This window comes from Nasonia vitripennis, chromosome 5, assembly GCF_009193385.2.
Source record: "Nasonia vitripennis strain AsymCx chromosome 5, Nvit_psr_1.1, whole genome shotgun sequence".
Lineage (NCBI taxonomy): Eukaryota > Metazoa > Arthropoda > Insecta > Hymenoptera > Pteromalidae > Nasonia > Nasonia vitripennis.
In genome coordinates this window covers 20,839,746-20,860,858 of record NC_045761.1, presented here as the reverse complement: position 1 = coordinate 20,860,858, position 21,113 = coordinate 20,839,746, and the positions used below count along the sequence as shown (strand labels likewise).

The window sequence follows — 21,113 nt, the reverse complement described above, 5'->3', positions numbered from 1 at the left end:
TATACTTTTGTATGCGCGGAAGCGATTTCTTTAGTTTCAGTGACCCATAGTATATTACAATATAAGTGTCGTATGAGGCACATGCTGGCACGGCGAGGTTAAGCGCCCGAGCGTAGCGAGGGTGCTTACGCCGTGCTGGAAAGTGAATATACGACTCGAGTATCGTACAATATTTTATAGCACTGCTTGATTAAATCCGCCAAGTCACGCAAATCCGTGGCGTAAGTAGCCCTTTCTGGCAGTGTGAGGTTAGCGCACGAGCGTAGCGAGTGCGATATACACAGTGCCAGAAAGGGCTATTTACGCCACGGATTTGTGTGACTTAAATGCGGATTTAAGCCACCTAGTGCTATAAAAATTATTATTTGAATTTGTGTTTTTTTTTACCTGTAAGTAAATTATTGTTGAAAAATTTACGATAGCATTTTTTAATGTTATTATGAAGCAACATCAATAATACAAGGATAAAACTGTCAAAATATAAATAAATATGATTATTGTAAAAATTTAATATATAATAAAATGGTTATATTATTCTAGTAAATAGAATTGAAAGAATTTTTCAGCAAAATTTTTTAATTTTCAGTTTGTGATTCATCAACTTCTTCTTCTTGTAAATCATTTATTTCATCATTCCACAGATTTTCATTATCTTCTATATCATCTTGACGCTCTTCTGTATCACTCTCAAGTATGACCTTATGCGAATTTGAAGCATTTTCACAGCTTTGGCCATTGCAATTTTTACAACTGTAACTACATTTTATTCCAGCCTTTTTGCACGAACATCGGGATGTGTTACAGTTTGTTTTACATCCACAGAATATCTGAAAATCAAGTTAATTATTTTTTCTTATCACAGTATATATTACAATAGAAAATATCGAATAGTTCACTAAAATAAATATTAAATACGTCATTTGGAAATTATTTTCAAAGAAAAATTAGACAATTTCATATAATATATTTTAGGATAACATATAATAACTCACCATCTCTAGTAATTCGATTGGTGCAACTGGTTTAGGATTCATAATAGGTAGTAGCATATTACTCGTTCTCTTCCATCCCCATAATACTGGATCTAAATCGAATCCAAGCCAAATCTGTATTTGGTAATATACTCTTTTAGCATGCTCTCTTAATACCGAATCGGTAGGCGGTAAAGACGATAAAGATAATTCTTTTTTTGCAATTGCTGTAGATGTGCAAAATGTTTTATATCTTAATTCATGTAGAGTCAGTTTTTGGTCATCTGCACCATACATTCTTATCATAAGTTTTTCAGCAACTGTGTATATATATATATATATATATATATATATATATATATATATATATATATATATATATCGTCGACATTTTGGAATGTAAAAACATACGTGTAAAAAGAATTCATATAAAAATTCGTGTTAAATTTTTGTGTATAAAACGAACCCTACCAACGAATGTTAAGAGTATGCAATGTGAAACTTTGAAGATATATTCGTCTAGTGTATACAAAATTCTCGTTTTTCCCAATATTGGTTACCGAACATATTTCCGTAATTTTCGATTTCAAAGTTGGCAGGTTAATATGAAGCGAAGTCAAAAATAGTCGATGAACATGTAAGACTGGCATGTTTTTAAAGTTTAGAGAATAAAATAAAAAACTACAATATACTCGTTATAATATTAAGAAGACCTACTCAAAATTTCAGCTTTCACGTAAAAATTTCTAAGAAAACAAGCGTAATATAAATATAATCCAAATCGCGTAGGCTGCTATAAATAAAAGTATTACAAATCAAAATAAAAAGAATCAAGTACTTGTACGTGGTGTAATTGAACTCGCTAACCATGCATTAATATAAAGTATAAAATGTACTACATTTTGCCGCGGGAGTGGTGCGAAATGTATGTACACTCGACACGTAAAATATCTGATTCGAGCTATTTAAATTTAACATCGTGCAATATGGACATTTTTAAAATGAGCTTGATTTTACCTCTTATCACTCAATCTCGACTTTGATTTCGGCAAAGTCCATATTACACGATGCAAAATTCAAATAGTTCGAATCAGATATACTAGTCTTCGTTGCGAAAATGCAAATAATATTGTCATATCTAACGCATATACTAACTTAACACTTTTACTTGTACTATTTAAAATGAAAAAGTATTTGACATAAATCTACTGCAGTGCATTATTTGAATAATGTCATTATGTAGTGCGGACACTATTTTATTGCATTACAAACCTAGCATGTTTTTTCAATAAATATTTATTTTCTTTGCTATAAAGTTTTTAAATGTCAATCGTATTCAAATATTTAATCTAAATTTCTAGCATTTATATGAATAAATAAAATATGTATACATACCGTAATTCTGAATAAATTCTTCGAAAATAATAAAATATTCTTCTAGGATTCAGAAACCAATCAATAAGCTGGTATAACAAATTAAAAAACTGTCAAGGCACACGCTCAAAAAACAATAATTTTGTGATTTCTAATAGATTTTTAGTTAAAAATAACTCTGGAATACACTCTTTAGAGCACGATGTTACTTCGATGAGATACGAAAGTGTTCTGACGTATGATTAACCAGTTCGAGTAATGAATTGAGAATGTGGCGTTGACTTTCATAATTTATAAACATTTAGTATGTGGTGACAGGATGTTGGGATGAGTTCGGTTATATGATACGTCGCGAATAATTTTTTCCAGAGTGCATTTGAGACACTGGTATTTATATCGCACTAAATAATCTGAATTAAACAATTTTTCTCGAAATTCTATTTCGAGATTACCAAAAATTTAGTAGTAATTACGTTTCATATTTTTCATACTTTCGTAAAATAAAGAACATCAAATAGTATAGTATAGCTATGATTTTGAAAATACCTTTTATTATATAGAAAAATCAAGAACCATAAAAGGAGTTATAAAAAACGGAGTTGTTAATAAACACAGAGAAAAAAATTAAATAAGTTGCGATAGTCGGGATCATTTATAACTTTGTATAAAAAGGTCAACTTTAAATTAACATTTTTATCTTTCTATTATTTACCCGTTGTGCTGTGTAATAGCCACATTTAAAAATGGTATCCCAATATTTTCATAAATTATTCAGATTAATTTTAATAAGAAGAATTGTATGTACATAATACTTGTGATTACCTTTACTTCCGTAAAAAATAGGTCTAACAAAAAAATGTTATTCAAGTAATTTACAAAGTTTTCCGGGTGTCGCCGCGAAGTCAAAAATGATATTTTCGCAGGACGCATTCAAGCGCGGCTCGGTTCCCGCCGTCCCGTCGCTGCGCACGGAGAGAGCGGTGGCGGCCATGTCGTCTGCGCGCTCCCCTCCCCTGCCTCTACACCAAGCAAATTTCTTTTTCATTAATTATCTCGGAACTTTGCGCTCATCGGAATCGAGTAAAAAATCGTTTCCAATGCAAAATTTAACGCTCTTTCCATTGATGTCAGCCATTTTTCATAGGTGAAGCCGATCTCGAGATATAAGCAAAAATAACTTTCGAACGCTGTTTTCGCATAGAACCCCTCGTTTTAGGAAGCTGCAAATTTCAGAATCGGCTTTTCCGACCCCGATTTACCAAATATCCAAAATGCAGCCATTTCTACCGCAGGGCGATTTCACAGCTAATTTTACTGGACTATTTTGAAAAGGTTAGCGAATTCAGGTATCTGGGTACGACCATAAATGATAGAAACGAGATTAATGTCGAAATAAATAAGAGACTCCATTCGGGTAATGCTTGCTTCTACGCCGTGAGTAATTTACTTAAGTCGAGGCTGTTGTCTAAAAACGTTAAAATAAGAATATACAGGACAATAATACGGCCGGTGGTTCTGTACGGGTGCGAAACGTGGGCTCTCACTAAGTATTTGAAATAAAGTCTTGCGAAATATATACGGGCCGAAGAAAGATGAGGAAACCGGGGAATGAAGGAGACTACACGATGATGAGTTACACAATCTGTACGCGTCACCAAATATTAACAGAATAATAAAATCGCGCAGATTGGGATGGGCAGGGCACGTAGCGAGAATGGGAGACGACCGTACGGCAGCGCGTGTCATGAACGGCAAGCCGATGGTAACGCGACCTCTAGGTAGACCTAGACGTAGATGGGAGGACAACGTAAAAGCGGATCTAGTAGAAATAGGACGGGTGGGTGTCGATCGGAGAGGTGCATCGTGGGTGGGGTTGACACAAGATAGGGCAGCGTGGAAGGCTTGTGTAGATGAGGCGATGAACTTTCGAGTTCTAAGTGCCACGTAAAAAAAAAAAAAAAAAATAGGATTATGGCCTTACGATAAGAAATCTAGAAGGCTTTTTTGTAACTTTATCTTTTGTGCAGTCAATACGACTATGACTTTGCCACAGGTAAGGGTATCTTATCATTGTAGTCGTTTTTATTTCATAGCAATGTATAAAAAGAAATAGTATTATACATAATTTCTTGCTTATTATTAACGAATTTTCTATTGAATAATTCAAAGTCTTAATTACATTATTGAATAACAATTTTCTTAGAAATAAATCTCTAATAAGTTAATTTTTGAATATACTCAAAAACGCAAGCTTTGGTTTTAAACATTTTTATGCGATACTTTTTATTTTAAAGCAGCGGAAATGTAATCAGCTAAAACTTTGGGAACATACTTTAGATACAAAAACTAAACGTAAAAAATCCCTGTTTTATTTTTAACTATTGGAACTCTATTGTCATCAACGAATACTTTAGTTCAAATAAAAAATTTGCAAGCATACCTTTCGTTTATATTTTGGCTATTTACTATTTGTTATTGAGTAGATAAATTTCAATTTTACAGTTATAGTCATATCGAAAAGTAAAGACTAACTTTAGTGATGACGTATAGTATCGTTTTTAGGTGACAAAAATTAGTTTTAAAAATTTAATCTGAATTTATTTCTCGAAGGTCCTAGATTCTTCTATGAGTTTCAATATTAACAGGAACAACCTAATTTCAACTAATTCAATGACTTTATATGTAATTTATAGGCATTAATGTTGATACAAAAATGGGGAAAAGATTTCACTATTACATTTGAAAACTCAGGTTCTTTATTGTTTGCATGCGCTAGCTTATCTAAGTATTTGGTTACATATTCCAGTGCAAAACGTGTAAGTGTCCATCCAGTTTTTGTATAAATATATATTTAGTTGCAGTCATTAGTTAGTTTCTATAATTTTGATCAAACTCACATGACGTTGTATTCACTTTTCTCTATTGATAATCCTTATATGATTTGCGTTTTCCTAGCTTGAGTTGTTATTTCTTCAAATATCTAAAGATTGGCAAAGAATAACTGATATCAAAGAAAGACAAATTTTAATGAAATTTTATGAAGAAGCTAAAAGTTTGGTTGTATTTTATACAAGTAAGAATACTATTATTTAAAATATAAATAGTTATGTTTCATGATATTACTGCTAAATAATCTTTAAGAAGGTATAAGCGCAATCAATTTGCATTACCAAGTTATCAACATACAATTTAGAAAAATGTATTACAGCTGGTTATGATATAATACATTTGGATTGTAAGAATCATGAATAAAAATATTAATTTTTTATGTACAGATTGGTCGTAATACATTTTTGCTTATATAGTTCCCTGCCATTTAACATTCAATTGCATTAATATACGATGCTTTAAATAATTATATAGCGTATATTTTATAATTATACTATGTATCTATTAGTTTATGCATTTGCCGCATGGTTAGTTTACACATCGATACCATTCATACCATTTATTCTGGATTTGGTACATCCGTTAGAAAATGGAACACGACCCTTATTTATGCCTTTTTACGCTGATTATGTTTTCTTTGACCAAAATGATTATCACTACTCGGCTTGTGGACACGTTGCCGTTATCTATTTTACAAGCTTTCTTCTCTACTCTGGGGTAGATGGCATTTACGTCCTCACGGTTAAACATACTTGCGGATTGTTTGCAATTACCTGGTAAGAAAATAACATTGATTTTGAAACAGAAGTAATTTATCTTTTATTAAATTAAAAATTATTAAATAAATAAAACGGAAGTGTATTAATAAATATATTGTATGTATAGATACTATAATCTCTTCATTAAATGTCATATCTTAACAAATCATACCTTTATTTTTTAACGATAAGACATCAAAAAACGATATTGTTGTCTATCGCAGTCTCAGTGAAGCTGTTACTCTACACACCGAAACCTTATGGTATGAAAAAATGTTGAATATATATAATAGTACATTATGCAACAAGGGACTAAAGTTGATGAATACTTCAGCGGGTAGGTTTACTGCCAGAGCGAAGCGAGGGAATAATCGACTTTAGTCCCGTGTTGCATATAGAACTTTATTCCCGACTTAACTGTGTAGCCACTTTATTCCCTTAAAAAATAGGACTTAAGTCTATGCAAATGAAATTTTCAAAAATTTTCAAAAGTTTCGAAAATTAAATTTTTTTTTCAATTTTTCAAAAAATTAAAAATTTTACTCCCGCGAATTAGGGAATAAAGTTACTTTATTCCCTCATTTGCGGGAATAAAGTAACTTTATTTCCGCAAATAAGGGACAAAAAATACACGAAGGAATAAAAAGCTACTTTAGTCCCGCTTTTCAGAGAATAAAATGGCTATTATAGTTAAGCCGTGAATAAAAATGTTTACGTCTGACAATAGTTATGTATAAAGTTGATATTGGTATATATATTCTTTTAGATGTTTTGACCTATTAGAAAATTCGTTTAATAAATGTTTTCTCGTAGTGCAAGGTTTATATGTCGTGGCTCTATCTATAGTTGCATTATACGTAAGTATTACGTTTCAATTTTCCGGTATCACTTTCTTAAAGAGGATGTAGAATATGTTAATGCAAATATTAAGTTTTTTATCAATAAAGAAACGCACTGCCAATCAATCCCTACTAAAACGTGCGCTTCCTCGCACTCAAGTTTCGCAGGACCTGCGAAGTAGAACACACACCTCTCTCTCCGAGTTGCAATAAAGCTAGCTCTATAACCGCACCCATTGTCTCTTTCTTTGCATCTTTCTCCAAGTCCCTGGATCTAGTTCCCTGGGCGCACAAGCCTTCCACCCCATGCGCATCCCGGCTTCACCCCGTAACAATATATAAAAGAATTACATAGTAGTAGCAAACTATGTTGATTAAAAGATTTTTCATAGTTTTCTTTAAAAGATGATTACTCTAAAAGATAATAGTCATTACATTAATGAAATTATAAGTATTAATATTTCAGATTCTATATTTTTATGAAAATACTTTTTTACTATTACGAGTTGGAGCATTTCTATTTGGTGTTATTTTACATTTATTATATCTTAATTGGATAGGACAAAAAATTATCGAAAGCAGCTCTCAAGTATTTGATTCAACGTTAGTACTTAAAACTATAATTGTATTTTTTTTTTCTTAATTTGAATAGTATAACATTATTTATATTCAAACACAGATACAAAGGAAATTGGTATACGGTTTCGATCAGATCGCGTAAATTCATAAATATGATAATGTACCGTTCTCTTAAACTGTGCGAGTTGACGGCTGGAACGATGACAACTTTATCAATGGAAACTTTTGGAATAGTAAGACGTACCTTTTATACTCTGATTTTTCTATAAAAAGTACGCTATTTTTACTAATAATATTGAATTCCTTTCTTTTTATTGATCCAGTTAATGAAAACATCGATGTCATATTTTACTGTTTTCTTATCTGTAACATAAACCTTTACTCTAAATGTATCAACTTAACCCAATTTTTTAATGTCATTTAATCGACTGATCATATGGGATAAATCTACACTTTATTTTGAAATATTGATATGTAAAAAATCTTCCTACTTCTTTGGATATTTATTAAAACATTCCATAACTTTGGAGCAGTGTACATAGAGATCCATATTGTTAAAATTAAATAAAATTGGTTTATAAATAATTTGAATATAACATCGATCTGAAGTTCTTGCTATAATTTTCATTAATACCAACCTCGAAATAATTATATTAACTAAGCATCAGCTTTATGTTGAGTTTATAGTCTGTTATTTAAATATATAACTTATTTATTAGTCGTATTATTTAAAAAAAAAGTACGTAAGAACCATCAACAAATAAGAAGATAGCGAATATTGAAGGCTTGTAATTTGCAAAACCATTATTAATTATATTTTACAAAAATAAACTTCAATGTTCATGTTATAAAAAAAGTATTTTTCATAAATAGAACATTTTCATGGTAATTATTACAAAAGTAGTACAAGGTTTCTACGAGCAATAGGATTATAGCCTTATCAAACTAAATATATATGTAGATAGCAATTTAATACATAGCAATGGTATGTAGAGTTTTGGAAGTCCTGAATATAATAAGTACGAATAATTTCTTAAAAATGTCATTTGTATATAATACTTGTTAAGAGCAACGACATATTCATGAATTACGAATTTGATGCTAGTAAACTTAAGACAATTTGAAACCATTAAGAAGCCAAAATTTAATAATCAATTCTTGATTTGCTTACAATATAGTCAATTAAATTTAAATTGATGTTAGCAACTTTTTATTCATCTATTACTGGCATTTACTATCTCATGGATCCAACTACCGTTACATACGATATTGAATTTTTAAAGACCTGAAATATTAGAAATCAATAGTACAGTACTTTTATCACTGTATTATATAGAACAGTAAGATTAATTGAAAATATAGTGTATTACTTACAAAAGCAAAGCTTTCTAAATGCAAGACGATTAATTTGCCGGCAGTAAACTGGCACGGCGTTAAGCTACGCAACATTATGATTCTAATAAGAGTTTTAGTTTTTGATGAAGCATTGAACCAGTCACAATGGAAACTATTATAAATATAAAAAAGCCAATTAGTAAATACGTTTGGATGGATAACAGAAGTCAAAAGTCAGTTACACATCAAAATAATTTTTAGACGGATGAAAAAATATCAAATTAGGGATACATACGCAGCATTTTGTATATTAGTGCTACTGTCAATGACTCTTTGGCCAGGACTCATATTATACAGTAAGTGGAATGAGAAGCCAATGTAGAGCGCACCTATTCTCACCATTTGTTTAGTATTGCCATTCTCAAGATTCAGCATAGTCTGCGAAAACGTCAACAACCTGTTTCAGTTAGGGTTTAATTTAGAAGACAAAGTTAAAAGTGTATATTTACATCGACTGCAGCTAAGCTTACTACTGCTGTGTTGAGGGTCACAACAAAAAAGTAGGAAAACGAGTAGCAATCCTCTATAAGATTTACAAATCTACACGTAGTAAAAAAACTTGATGTTAGTTTGGTAGAAAACTAAAAAATTACATTTAAAATCATCGATACGCAACTGAATGGCTTCTTTGTGCAATAAGATAGCATCGATTACTTTGTCGTAGACTTTTTCATCTTTCTCTTCTTGAGTCGAAAATGCATTGCTTGAGGCCAGTTTTGTAGCTTTCCTTAGACGCTGCCTGCCAATAAAATAACATCAATTAGCTAAGATTAAGCAAAAGTATTCTTTAAAAACTTACTCGACTATACCAAACAACCCACAGGCATGTTGCACACATTGCGTGTAAGTGGTATCAAAGGTTCCGTAAATTTGAACTGACAGGATACAGACGATCCAGCCGTGGATTGTTAGCTCAAAGTAGTATTTTTGATCGTCAATGAAGTATTCAGCAAAGTAAGGAAACTGCTTGGGTCGCGTTTCGTTCTGTGGGTCTATTACATCGAGCAGCAGTGGTAGCAAGGGTAGACTTATGTATATCACAAGAATTATGTTTATAGGTACTGTAATAGTCAAAATATAATGTATGGTCAAACATAATTCTATTTTATAAGTATGATATTTTATTCAGTTATTTATGTTTGTTCTATAAGTATACATTTATTTTTAAAAAGAATCTTGCAAGATCTTACATGAAAAGTGCACATAATTTTATTAAATTAATACTGTCAGAATATATAAGATCGTGCAAAATTTTTAATATGGAAAAACTGAATAAGTGCATTAAAAAGAAACAATGTTGAAAGTAAATAAAGTATCTTTAGCACTTCGAAAATTCTATTATTTATATGAAAGCATTTAAGAATTACGTACGCAATTCATAATAAGGTTCAATGATGATATCTCCAGCTTATAGAATTCGGCGAAACTATGATAATATATTGTGATTTATCCATTCGAAGTCAGTTTATTTATTATGAATATCAACTTTCCTACCAATGCAAATTGCTCTGTTAAACAGTCTGACGAAAAGTACGCAAATATAAACTGATCTTGCAAGATTACGATTGAAATATAATTAAACTAATGTCTGTATAATTTTCCACATTTTCCCCAAAAATTATTATTACGACTAGAAACCAATAATTTCATTACTTATGTATCCTAATGTTAGCCCACGACCTATTTCACCGTATTCTTCCAATGTCTTAATCTCATCTTTGCTACTCAATGATTTCCAATGTTCTGCTATTTTATTATACAAGTACTTCATCTAAAATTGAACAAAATACTGTAAAATAAGTACTGTAGAATAAATTATTTTAATAAATTTGCATGGATTATCTTAATACATGTATATTACCTTAGCTTCTACGCGAAGGAAACTCAAGTATTTGATCTGGCAACCCGAAAAATAAATTAACGAACCTATAACTTCAATAACAATATCTATGTCTCTCCCCCATTCTTCAAAAAGTCGTATGACCTATAAATCACTTATTTGTATTTTTAAATCGTTCTGCTGGTCGCAAAAACTACTCACTTGCGGTATTATCAATGAAACTACAGCAATGATGATTAAAATTCGTCGGACTCTCTTATTTAAAAAATCATCAAAAGGCCACAGTCCTAAAAGCTTCAGATAAAATATATTTGTTTTGTAATAACGGCTATCATAAATATCCATTTTTTTCTTTGAATTTTAACTTTGAATCAACAAAATCTGACCATTCTTAGATATTGTGGATATGAATATCTTTGGCAAAACTCATAGCCACATCAACTGAACAAGAAAATTGACCGAAATAGTCGCATGATATTCTTTGAACGATTTAAGATTTATTATAGATGAGGAAAACTGGTTAAAAATTTATAAACGTTATAATGGGATACTAAAGCAAACGGTAGAAAATATATTGAATCGCACATAAATTTTTTTTTTTCGAAAAGAAAGACGAGAAAAAAATAAGACCTATTGATTCGTCTACGCCTATAATTTTCTTTTTTCTGTCAAAGAATAATAAAAATTCAACATGTTTACTACCATAATAACGTGAAAATATAATTGAATTTAATGGCGAAATAAAATGCGATTCCTGCCGTGCATGACATAACATATAGCATTAATTCTAATAGATCTGTGTAAATTTTTTTATATTTACTATACCAACATGAAAAAAAAACACTAATCAAGTATGTTGTTGGACGTAGTTAATTATTAAAATTTTGTGTTATCACTTAAAAGTAACAGTACAGTACTTATCTGAGGATTTGAGGAATTACTCCGATGGTACATCTCATTTAACTCATTTATTAACTCTGAAATAATCATATATTGCAATAGCACTTTTTATTACAATATCTATTTAGTTCGCTAAATTTTCGTGAACTCTTAAAGCGACTTTATTGCGCGAGCGAAAACATATAAAGTCTGCAAACTTAAAAATCGCTTTTTTTCGATTTTTATGATTTACATAGAATTGAGTGAAAATCGTCATCGTCATCAATAATGCAATTATAAATTTTGCTGCTGTCAAGAGAACAATATGAGTAAGTAACAGGTGAAGAAGTATATAAAATCCTTGCAATCGAAAAAAACGAAATATTTGTACATAAGTTATAAAAAAAAATATAATAATAAATCGGAATTGTCTTAACTGAGAGATATGAACAAGTTATTTGGAATATTCGTTCGTCTGTGCCATCAATTATCCGGAAGCCCTATTCGACAATAGGAGTAGGAGGAGTAAGTATTCATTGATGTAGTTTGACAAAGTTAAGTTATGACCATTTTTAATCTCAGAATCCGAGGTTAAAGGCGATTGATTCTTTATTAGGTATGAACAAATTTAATACTTGCATTCACAAATACGAGATTATCGTCTGCCTGCTTGTCATCCTCGCTTAGTTGGATCAGCAACTAACACATAGATGCCCACTTTTATTCCCACGGCACATAATATTTACATCGGTTGGAGACATTCGATGAACATAGTTTGAATGCCAAAAAATAAATAATTTTAATAAGTTTTAATAGTTTTGTCGTTGCTTTAATAATTATAATTATTGACAGTAGTAAGTAAGTTTTATTTCTGTCCGTTAGTATACATTAGATACTTTAATAAAAAATGTAGTCAACGTTTTAAACGTATCGTATATTTATAGGGTATAAAAGGGATGTTTAATGAATTAATAGTGAGCCAAGGTGACTGAGTAGAAAACTGACTACGAGTAGAAAATTTCGAAATTATAAGTTGTTCGTGTACATGTCATATTTGTTATTGATAAGGAGTAGTGCCTTGATGGTATTTGTAGACATTTAAGATTAGCGACTTTTATATGATCTTACCGTAATGAATATAACGGCTTGCGTTGCTAGATATACAAGTTTATAAAAAAATATAAGGAAAACAAAAGTGAGAGAGTCAACCCTTGTAAATAAAAACTTCAAACAAATAGATATTTCACTGACGACGTTTCGTTGGTTTGGTTCCCAACAACATTATAGCTTATAACTGTGATTGACTCGAGGAGTTTTTCCTCGTAATTTGATATGTAACATTTACAAAAATTGATCTGAAGAGGTTGGTAATCAAACCAACGAAACGTCGTCAGTGAAATATCTATTTGTTTGGAGTTTTTATTTAAAAGGGTTGACTCTCTTGCTTTTGTTTTCCTTAAATTTTTTTCTTGTTAACATGGAAAGCAAAAAACATAATTGTTATAAGTTTATAAATTGTTCAGGTACAACTAAACATTTTTCTTATTTATATATTTAGCTCGACAAGAAACGAATCTGATAAAATCAGCTTGCGAAGGTTTCATAAGACTAACTACAGTAAAACTAGTATTCATATTTCATTTTTAATGCACAGCACAATTATTTTCTATAGGGAAAAAACTTACTCTTTAATTACAATATAATTATCTGGAATCCATAATCTATTGTAGTAGTGTTTCTTTGATCCATGTTAGTACAATAAACATATTCACTTCCATAATTGCTCTTTATTATTGTCGCATACTAAGAACAAATTATTTTTGTATATTATAGTAAAGCTAGGATTCCTAATCTATTTTGCAATACACAAAGCACGACTATTTTCTACAGAAAAAAAAACGTATTCTTCTATTAAAATATAATTATCTGTGATCTTTATTGCAGTAGTGTTTGCTTTATTTATGTTAGTACAATGAACGTATCTACTGATTACTTTTTATTGTTGCACCAAGAATTAATTATTTCTTTTCTTTTCTTTGTTCTTATTGATTAAATTCAGAGAAGAATACTTCTTTAAATATTAACTAGTGGTTGCGTAATTTAAAAATTGTTCAAAGGACTTATAAGGTAATGTATTTTCAGTATGGTCAGTTGACTCGATACTAGACTTGAAACATATAATATGTTTGATTTGTAAGTTTAGTAGAAGATGTCGGGTTAATATATTTAAGGTATAATAAAAATACAGTTGATGTTTTGACTATTTAAAACTATTATCATGAAAAAATGCATACACATGGCAGCTGCCTACTTGACGACTTGGTTTTTCTTTTCTGGTGTTGATACTACCTTTGTTCTAAGCGTTAAACATACGTGTGGATTATTCTCAATTGTATGGTGAGATTAATAATAAATCTATATTATATACTAGGATAATCAATTATAATATAGGATAATCAATTATAATCGCTGGCGATTTTGATAAAGCTTAACGAAGTTGTACGGTAGCTATAATTGAGCTTTTATTGCAGTCACAGATTAGATGGAATATTGAAATCTGAGAAAAGCGTCAAATTTGAAATATTAGCAAAAAATAAATTAATCATAAGGACTTTACGTCGTATTGTCATTTTGCATAATGAATCTATAAGGTAATATGAATTAAACCATATTGATAAAACTACGAATTCGAAATTTCTGGTTACAATTTATCACTTACTCACCAGATATTTAGCGTTTTTGGAAAACTTATTTAATTGGTGTTTTCTCGTTTTGAATTGCATGACTGCTATTGTGTTAGCAATGATTGGTGTTTATGTAAGTAATGATCATTTAAACAATTATACACACTTTTTCGTTGATAAATAAAAATTTGTAGCTTCTTTACATTTACAATGACATATACAAAATGATACGAATTGGATTGATTACCCTCGAATTGTTCATACATTTGCTGTATATTAATTGGGTTGGACAAATGCTCATAGATGAGAGTGAAAAAGTTTTTGAAACTGTGTAAACATCTAATCATATAATACTTAATTTTTATCGATTTATATGTTTTATTAAAATTTTGATACTTTAACAGATACTTCAGTAATTGGTACCTTATATCGACAAAATTCAGAATATTCGCTGAAGTAATGATAAATCGTTCAATACATCCTTACCCATTGACTACGGGAAAAATAACAGTTTCATCAATGATCAAAAGCTTTGGAATTGTAAAATTTTTATTATTGATACAATTTGATTAGTACTTTATAATATATAACGCATTTATGTTTATTTCAGCTTGTTAAAACTACTGTGTCATACCGTACTGTTTTGACATCTATAACAATCATATTTGTGTAATCGTATTTTTTTTTGCAAATCTTTGATATTGTGCACTAAACTGTCTATTTGCTTTAATAGTTTTAAAAATTCCCTAAAGCCATATCTAATGTACGTGATATGATATCGTTCATCTGAAATTAAGTTATATGATTAAAATATCAAACCACAAGTATGATTGCATTTGGAAAATTAAAGCTATTATGTTATTGGGTTATTAACAAACTCTTACCTTTTTTGAAATCGTATCATTCTCTTGAGGAAGCATCTTTCACGCAAATAAGTACTTATTATTGAAACGCATAAACAGAATCAATATAATAGATTTAAAAGTTTGTGCAAAATCAACTTACGCAGAAATTAAAAATATTTTCACGTGCAAATATTACTCTCAGGATAAACTTCTTATGATGCAGCAATGGTAAGATTTAAAACTAAGTAATAATGACAATTTTAAAAGTTCTTAGTATTAGCAACCTATACCTGGACACAAGACCATCAAAATGTTGTGACGAGATCGAAGCTTTGTTGTACAATATGATTACAGTCTGCACCGATTTGCATTTTGTTTTCATAATAGAACCTCGCGCACGTTACGCATGTCATTGCGACGGGAATAGAAGATTCGTTTCGATACACGCGAACGAGCGGGGAAGAGAAAGAGCTGTTTCGATTTGCATCTTAAGCGGGTCCGTCTCTTCGCATTTCATTCGTTGTTGAGTTTTTTGTAACTTTGTCTTTGCTTCGTCGAAGCATCGGGGACACGATTACAATGTTACCTGCGGCCGTGAAAGCATAAGAACCAAGAGGAATGATTTTTTGTAACGAACAATGCTCAGTCCACTGTGATTTTCATTACCTTTTTTTTGTTTTAGTGTCGTTTTTCTGCGAAAAATATTTTCAAGTATAGTATGCACTTAAACAATTATCATTACACTCAAGCTCTTATTGTAAAAAGAAAATTCAGATTTTCTAGAGTCAACGCAGACTTTCGCACATCCGTGTAAAAAAATCAATTTTCCAAATTCCCAAACTCCGGTCCATCAGCCAACAACCCTTGATTAATCTTTCTCTCTCCCTCACTATCAATATCAGTCCATTCACCGGAGATAGCCGACGCTCGCTCATCTTCAGTACTATTGCTCGAAGCGCAGAGGCGGCAGAACATAGATAATACGCGAGTGCGTACACACGTTTATGTAGTATACATGTACACGCGAGAAGGAGGCCCTGAGGCGCGGTCTTGGATTAATGAAAGCCGCGCTTGTCGAGACAGCGACGCCGGCTCGACGGGCGCGAGAGAGAAGGCCCCGGAAAACAGGGACGCGATGCGCGCGCTTATAATTGCCGACGATTTTCTTTATTCGCGATCCAACGAGCTTCCTACGACTTTTTCCACACGTCTATATAATCCCATGGAGATTCTTTTACATCTGTATTTATTGCTTCCGTGTTGCAGTCGCGCGGCCTTTATACCGCGTGCCAACCAGTTTTGTTGAACTTTTTATTGATCTATACTTTACCTGCGTTGAATTTTATGTTAAAAAAAAAAAAATTGCGTGTCGTTGTGTCACCGAGCAACTCTTACCGTTGCATAGATTTTATACTTAATAAAAAATTTATACACCCTAAACGAATTGAAGAAACAGTGAAAACGCAGATAAAACTCTCCAAAAATTTAAACATACTTGCAACATTCCATAGTAGAAATTCCGTAACAAATTACGCACAGCCGACAAAAAAAAGAAATTCAATCAAACTCATTACGCATCGCGCAAGAAAAATGGCTAATCATCATGGCGAGAGAGCGCGACGAGCATAAAGTCTTGGATAAATCATCTCATGGCGGGAATTCGGCGCATACAATATCCGCGTAAACCACTCGTGCACGCGCTTTCACGCGGAATTATTAATTAATCCCCTGGCGTGCGTGCGACGATAAAAAAGAACACTGCAGAAACGAACCCGCTTCGCCGGTCTCCGCCTCGTGCGAGCGGCTCGAGCGTAAAAGCCGCACGCGTTGACGTGTTTCGCAGCTTGCGGGATTGCGAGTATGCGCACGGCTGTATGAAAATCGGCGCGTCGTTGATATTATCAATCATGAGAGAAAAATTCGAGAGGAATTCCGATGGTTAGTGGAACGTAGAAAGGTATGGTATCTATATAGTACTGGAATATACATTACTTATAGTAAGCGATCTAGGGAGAGAAAAACAATGTTGTTTTTTTTTTTTAAATAAGATGCTCGTATATTTCAGATTTTTCCCGAGCGCACCGGATGGACAATCGAGCTCTGCGTGCATTATTGTGTACAAAAAAACGACGCCTATATCGGCGAGCAGCAGAAATCACTTTAGAAGCTTTAATAACAATCAATAAAAGCGCAATAAAAAGTAGTCAATTATGACTCAGATATCAATAAATGCCCCTAATAGGAGGCCCGTAAAAGCTCACTCGTCCGTCACAGATTGAATGATTCAATGCTAGTTCCACAGCACACACTCACATGTATAGCTACATCTACATACGCATCGAAGAAGATCGCCCAAGACGAGCAAGAGGGAATCAGCTGATCGAACCTTTCCGGGCCGCACGAATCCGCAATTAATTCAACGGCGGGCCGCGGATGTGTATCGGGCCGGAGGCGCTTAATTACGGCACGGCTCCGATGCTAATCTTTGGTTATCCGAACGATGGCTATCCGTTGAGGCGCTGGACGATACGTACGAAGGCGATGGAGATATTCATCGGTGCGAGCCGAATCGATGTGGTTTTGTTTGTTTAAGTGAGCGGTACTCTCTAGAGAGCCGTCGTTATTTTTCTCCTATTATTAGATTTTTGCAAACTCGATTTTTTTGTAAGCATCATCGTGTGCGGTCGCAGAAAAAAGTGTGTTCTCGATAAAGTCTACAATAAAAAAAAAGTACAGCGGTGCGAAGTCGAAGTGAAGTATGACGCAAGGAGAGAGAAAAAAAAAATGAACGACAGAAAAAGAAATGGTCAGTTAACGAAGTGTGCTACATTCGCTGGTATATAAATTTGTGCGCGAAAAGCTCGAGAGATAAACGTTATTCTTAGCTTCGTATTAATTAATGACGCTCGCAGAAAGTATGTAGGAATGACACATTACGAAATGAAAGAGATGCAGCGCGTGCGAATGCGTCGCTTCAGCTTTACTCTCTTGCGGGTTGATTCATTTCTCAGATGGAGTGTACAAAGCAAAGTTTATGATATCTATACATATAAATAATTCAAGAGATAAGATAGTAGCAGTAGACTCAGGCAGTTATAGCATGAGCGGACCAAGTAGTAAGCCCAACGAGACAATTTTGGCATGGATGGCACACCACTATATCTACACTCAAGACCTAGATCCTTATGTGGGAAATAGAAAAGTGCCTATGCGCCATCTATTGGAAGAGCCGACGAGTTTAAGAGACGAGGAGAGGAGACGAGCTTACCATAACTGCTACCATAACATGGATTCAATCACGAATCAAAGCAAGAACAGGTATACCTAGACTTTTTTCACCTACCTACGTATGAAGTCACTAAATTAATCCCTATACACCAATTCAAAAAGTCTGTCATACATACAATCCTCTCATAATCGTCCAAAAGCTCTCCTGTAAATTAAAGCACTGAATCTTGCGCAAATCATGCGAGCCGCGCACGAAGGAAATCCAATCAGACGACACGATCGCGTGCGTAGGGTTCCCATACACGTGGGCGCCGACTGTTCCATCAATCACGATGAATTGACAGTGTCGATGCCTCGGCTCCTATCGCGGCGCGGTATTCGGGTGCAGTAAACGCGCAGTCCTTATCTCTATATCTATATCTCTGTCGGAAGTGATGTCCGGTAAGAAAGGCGAGACGGAGATGCTTCGCGCGAGGATAATCGATTCGACGACGCTTAATTAACTGTCAAATTAACACGAGTTATCATTCCGGAGAGGAGCCGAATGAAAGGTGGGAGAAGAGCAGCGTTGAGGAACGTGTTCTCTTTCTCTTTCTCTCTTGTCTGTGTGTCGAGAGATGCTATGGATCGTTAAGTAGCTCGGTCTCGCGTATGTGTAATATGATACTTTGCAAAACTGAGCTTTGCTGTGGAGTTTTCCTCGGTTGCCTTCTTCAAAGTGTATCAACATTTGGAAATTGATTTTGAAATTGACGTATACAAGCGAGCGTTTAATTAAGTCCAGCATAAATTCTCTAATACACACCACCATCACACACACACACACACATGCACTACGAAGATTAAAACTTCACAACAGGCGTGTGTTATTCCCAGTCGCGGCAATAAACTTGGCACTTTCGAGAGGCGACATCTCCTACGCTTTCGAAAAAAAAGCTCCCGTGAAAGTCACGTACACATACACATGGTACGTTACACTCAGCTACACAGACTCGCGAGAGCGAAACGCGCGCCTGTATATAGTTACATCGTCAGCGGCAAGAGCAAGATTTATTACTATTCGCTGCAAAGTCGCAACGGATTCCCGAGAGAGAGAGAGAGAGAGAGAGAGAGAGAGAGAGAGAGAGAACGTCGAATAAAAATCTTATATTGAATAAGTATACATCGTCGAGGTGAAATGGTTCGCTTCGAGTCGTCAGCGACGATTTTCGTTTTTTAAGCTCCTCTGAATAATGCGAGGGTTTTTGCTCCCGGATGGAACGCCGTGATTTATGCGTCGGTTATGAGAACTGCACAATCGATGATATATCTTATTGAACGTCGGCTTATGTGAGAAGTTCGGTCGGTGTATATTAATAATCGAGAGAATCGCCAGCTTAATGCTACCCCATTTTTCGTTTCGTTTCTCAGGTTTTGTTGTCGATGAGCTTTTTTCAGTCGTTCACGCGAAGGACGTACTTGGCGTAATGCGATAATGCTTATTTATCTTCGATCGGTTTATTGTAACGCAAAAATAATTACGTTCAAGATTCGTTATTGAAAAATGTGCAAACTGCGGACTACAATAATAAAATAACACATGTCTAACAACGTGCTAGTATATAGTCGAAAGCATTATATCACATCAGCGGAAAAAAATGAGGGACTACATTATAACCGAGATATGCTTGCATCAAGAGGATGCGCGCGCTTTATCGGACCGTAGAGAGACGGGTATTCGCGATAAGCCAAAACGCGCGTATGCGATGAACGAGCCTTGTAAGTCTAGATTTTTCGAACGCTTCGCTTAAAAAAAAATACAAAAAAAAAACAGGAGAGATAATCGATAAGGTTTTTTCCTTGTTTTGTTGCTCAAGCTTCATATATTTTAGATCTCAATAGAATAACTCGATTATGACGACAACGGATTATAGTCACGTTTGTTAAAACGAACTGGAAGAACTCACGGAAACGCTTACTCAACCATAGCAGACAATTTACACGAGCTTTTAAATTCAATCAATTTATCCTGTACAGTGTATAAAAAGTAAATAAAGCGAGCATGAATCACTGGCATGTAATGAGGTAAACGTTAACTCTTTTATCTTCGATTAAAATTTTCTCAGCCCTCGCGCGCGAGCGTATGTGTGTACACGTCCGAGCTGCGCAGCACACATTACGTGCCGATGCATTTCCGCGGAGCTCTCTCGGCACGCAATAGTCGTATTCATCATTCCGGTGCCCCCAGAGTGTGTGTGTATTCCGGCTTATTACAAGTAAATTCGATGCGTAAATAAATGTTTTTCCCTTCTCGCAATTAATTGTATATCCTCCCCGTCGCTACAGCGTTTCTTTTCTCTGCCTATGTAATTTCGAACAATATCATACACATAACCCAATAATAACAAGCGTTTGATAACCATCCATTACCCAGCAATTTCATTACACACACAATTTAGCAATTTCTATCCGGAATCAATCTACCTCGAAGAAGTGCTAAAAATCGCGAGGATAATTCCATCGTTCATCTATCATCAGCAGCATTATGTAGATGCGAAATCTTAATGGAGACCCATAACAAGCGAGATATCTCCATCAATCCCCCGGTTAATGGCTCAAAAGCTGTGCGTCGTGTCTAAAAAACGCAAATGACTCGGTAAACGACAGAATACCTCCCGAGCAATTCGGAGTATTTCTTCTCTCTCTTAGTCAATCCCGTCGTCCGACCAGGTAGAAAAAAAGTCGAGAGGCGCGGATATATGAAAAGTTTTCCGAAGCCCTGTGGGGGGAGAGATAAAAATTGAAATTTTCCGAATAGTCCGAGCGCAATCGAGACGACGTATACGCGAGATC

General features: G+C 33.6%; 3 protein-coding genes and 1 pseudogene across 7 annotated transcripts in view; 1 reads left to right on the top strand and 3 right to left on the bottom strand.

Annotated features, from left to right (window-relative positions):
- Window positions 1-21,113, bottom strand: part of LOC100115435 (protein N-terminal asparagine amidohydrolase) — a 76,009-nt gene that overhangs the window by 27,900 nt on the left and 26,996 nt on the right. The window contains exons 2-3 of one of the 4 annotated variants that reach the window (XM_032600997.1): window positions 5,791-6,007; window positions 5,243-5,325 (exon numbers count right to left, since the gene is read on the bottom strand). The exons of the other annotated variants lie outside the window; for them this stretch is intronic. The gene's annotated coding sequence lies outside the window, so the exon portion shown is untranslated. The remainder of the gene's footprint in view (window positions 1-5,242; window positions 5,326-5,790; window positions 6,008-21,113) is intronic. 4 annotated transcript variants of the gene reach the window in all.
- On the bottom strand, window positions 393-3,133 carry LOC116417610. 2 transcript variants are annotated; one of them, XM_031931511.2, is made up of 3 exons: window positions 2,367-3,133; window positions 993-1,291; window positions 393-827 (listed from the first exon to the last, which is right to left on the bottom strand). In XM_031931511.2, the coding sequence occupies exons 2-3, from the start codon at window positions 1,275-1,277 to the stop codon at window positions 576-578; spliced, it is 537 nt and encodes a 178-aa protein (XP_031787371.1). In that variant the 5' UTR covers window positions 1,278-1,291; window positions 2,367-3,133; the 3' UTR covers window positions 393-575. The 2 variants fall into 2 exon arrangements, with proteins under 2 accessions (XP_031787371.1, XP_031787372.1); XM_031931512.2 differs by having other exon boundaries at window positions 414-827; window positions 993-1,106.
- Window positions 5,039-7,784, top strand: Or176PSE (odorant receptor 176 pseudogene; annotated as a pseudogene).
- Window positions 7,899-10,990, bottom strand: Or154 (odorant receptor 154). Its single transcript, NM_001170934.1, has 9 exons — window positions 10,847-10,990; window positions 10,667-10,789; window positions 10,459-10,576; window positions 9,605-9,866; window positions 9,422-9,544; window positions 9,255-9,345; window positions 9,041-9,183; window positions 8,785-8,917; window positions 7,899-8,695 (listed from the first exon to the last, which is right to left on the bottom strand). Exons 1-9 carry the CDS (start codon window positions 10,988-10,990, stop codon window positions 8,645-8,647), a joined length of 1,188 nt encoding a protein of 395 aa, NP_001164405.1. The 3' UTR covers window positions 7,899-8,644.

Bases quoted from the DNA above. Each gene is read 5' to 3' on its own strand.
- LOC116417610 (XM_031931511.2), bottom strand. From the start codon at position 1,277: ATGATAAGAATGTATGGTGCAGATGACCAAAAACTGACTCTACATGAA. The intron at 828-992 runs GTGAGTTATTAT...CTTGATTTTCAG, and splicing joins CAATCGAATTACTAGAGATG to ATATTCTGTGGATGTAAAAC.
- Or154 (NM_001170934.1), bottom strand. From the start codon at position 10,990: ATGGATATTTATGATAGCCGTTATTACAAAACAAATATATTTTATCTG. The intron at 9,184-9,254 runs GTAAATATACAC...ACGTTTTCGCAG, and splicing joins TAAGCTTAGCTGCAGTCGAT to ACTATGCTGAATCTTGAGAA. The intron at 8,696-8,784 runs GTAAGTAATACA...CTAATATTTCAG, and splicing joins ATTTAGAAAGCTTTGCTTTT to GTCTTTAAAAATTCAATATC.